The sequence below is a fragment of the Engraulis encrasicolus genome, chromosome 20 (assembly GCF_034702125.1).
Source record: "Engraulis encrasicolus isolate BLACKSEA-1 chromosome 20, IST_EnEncr_1.0, whole genome shotgun sequence".
In the NCBI taxonomy this organism is placed as follows: Eukaryota; Metazoa; Chordata; class Actinopteri; order Clupeiformes; family Engraulidae; genus Engraulis; species Engraulis encrasicolus.
This window is the reverse complement of record NC_085876.1, coordinates 11,330,253-11,332,752: the sequence shown is the minus strand read 5'-3', so window position 1 is coordinate 11,332,752 and position 2,500 is coordinate 11,330,253. Positions and strand designations below refer to the sequence as shown.

At 43.0% G+C, this 2,500-nt stretch overlaps 1 protein-coding gene across 1 annotated transcript in view; it reads left to right on the top strand.

Annotated features, from left to right (window-relative positions):
- Positions 1–1,811: 1,811 nt before the first annotated feature.
- Positions 1,812–2,500, top strand: part of phf14 (PHD finger protein 14) — a 146,788-nt gene continuing 146,099 nt past the window's right edge. The window contains exon 1 of the mRNA XM_063186149.1: positions 1,812–1,890. Coding sequence (XP_063042219.1) covers positions 1,812–1,890 — 79 coding nt within the window. The remainder of the gene's footprint in view (positions 1,891–2,500) is intronic.

Genomic DNA, 2,500 nt, shown 5'->3' with positions numbered 1-2,500 from the left:
GTTGCAAATGGGTGGCATTATTCTATTTTATTTCTTCAATACTGTGCGGGGCAGTGGCAGGCTTATGATGGGGTCAATGGGTCATTGGCAGGCATGTGAAGAGGTCAAGGGGGTGTTTGTTCAAAAAAGGGTTAGAACTGCTGCTATAACTGATTGTCTATTCATTCAGGAAGTGTGAAAAAATAGTTGTGGTACGAACCATGTGAGAGGGGCCTGGGCTAGACTCTACCAGTATATGAAGGGCCTTGTCAGGGTAAAGTTTGAGAATCCCTGCTCTAGTCTATTTCACAGAGTACCAGTCTCTCCTTATCAACCCCAATTATGTGTGGTCAATACAGACCCCCTAGGCAGGATATCCCATTACTACTCTACACATCCCCAGGAATATTGGCTCTGTGTCAAACAAAGCAGCACCCAATTAGTGAAGTGAAAGCCCATGGGAGACTCAATTCCCATTGTAATTGTGACACAGCACTCCACAGCACACAAGTGAACACTGCACGCTGCACACAACAGAATTGCATTTATGCCTCACCCGTTCAAGGGGGCAGCCCCCAATGGTAGCCGAAAGGGAATAGAGAATTGGGACAGTACCATGCTTAGGGTACCTCGGTCATGGAGAAGCATGGGCGAGAGCACTGGTTAAATGGTACACCAGCAACCTTTGGGCTACAAGTTTGATGCCTTAACCGATTGCCCATGATTGCTCTATTAGCAATTAGCATTTGAATTCAATAGAAAATGGATAATGACTGTAAGAATTGGCAAGGATTGCTTTCTAATACCAGAAATATTAATTTAAGTCATAAGTGAGTAAAAATAATTTCGTGTCAGTCCTCAAATTTTTCATTTTAAAGTGTTGATATGGAAAAAAAGGCCCCATTGGCCCTACTCCAAGGCTACACTATGTATAGAAATATCCGCAAGGAACCCAGCCCTGCACAAAGCTTTTTTATCTGCAGCTACAGCGAAGAGTGGACTATAGGGCACAATAGCTACATTTGTTATACTTCTTTCTTTCTTCTTTCTTTCTTTCTTTCTTGTAGGTACAATGAAGAGCGCACTAATAGGGCACCCGAACATTCATGCTATTTATTTAAAAGGTAGGCTACTTCTTTCTTTCTTTCTTTCTTTCTTTCTTTCTTTCTTTCTTTCTTTCTTTCTTTCTTTCTTTCTTTCTTTCTTTCTTTCTTTCTGTCTGTCTTTCAATGCCTCGTCCACTTTCTTCCCTGCAGCTTGTCCCACTGCATGCTTTACAAATTCATCTGAATATAATAATGTGCACTCTTGGCAGCAGCAGCATATCATTTACACACATGGCAACGTCTGAGCTTTAGCTTGTCATATCTCTATAATCTATTGTGCTTTGATTGACGAAGCGTTCTTATGGCGACTGAGGCCCTGTAAGCTGTGGTGTGGAGGGAGCCACTTTTCTGTGAAGTAAGACTTTTTTTACTGAATGCCGTGCTTTAGTGCCAAAAGGCTTAACGGATGTCTTTAAATGTGTAAGTACATCAAATTACGTAACAAAGTGAACAAAGTATTGAGACAAATGTGATCATTTATCCATAAAAATGGGCGCCAGCTGCAGTGCCTGAAATCTGGCCTACAGCACAACTACATATTGATGCCTCCACTGTGGCAGTATATGCCTGCAAATTACCTCCTTCTACACACCCTGTGGAACGATGAACTTACTCACATAGTACATCAAAGAGAATTTGTGTGAAATGTCAAAAAAGTCTTAAAATAATGCATATATAATATATAATAATAATGCCGCTTTAGAGATGAACTCAAAACCCGTTGGAATGGTAAACTCAACAGCGCCGGGTGCCTCGGCACAGCAGTCATATACTGTAGAAATCCGCAAACACAAGGAGGCTGGCAGTGAGCTGGCACCGGGCACACGGCTTACAGCACGGACTTAGGAGGCATTATAGGAAAGCTTGGTGTGCGTGTGTGTGTGTGCGTGTATGTATCAGTGTGTGTGTGTGTGTGTGTGTGTGTGTGTGTGTGTGTGTGTGTGTGTGTGTGTGTGTGTGTGTGTGTGTGTGTGTGTGTGTGTGTGTGTGTGCGTGTATGTATCAGTGTGTGTGTGCGTGCGTGCGTGTGTGCGTGTGTGCTCTGCACTGGTGGCTTACTCTATGCTGTCGCCAGCCTGCAGATCCAAAGCCTGTGAACAGCTGTGATGTGATTTTTGTGCACACAAAACATAAACAATGCCTAAATCCGCGCAACCACACACAAACACTGAGAGAGACAGAGAGAGAGAGAGAGAGAGAGAGAGAGAGAGAGAGAGAGAGAGAGAGAGAGAGAGAGAGAGAGGGAGGGAGAGACAGACAGACAGACAGACAGACAGACAAAAAATAAACAGACAAACAAAATATAACATGCAAATATTTAAACAAGCAGAACTAGCCACGCACATTTGGATGCCAATAATACAGACCACAAGCAAAAAATATGCAGTTTACAAACAGAGAGACACATTAAGGAC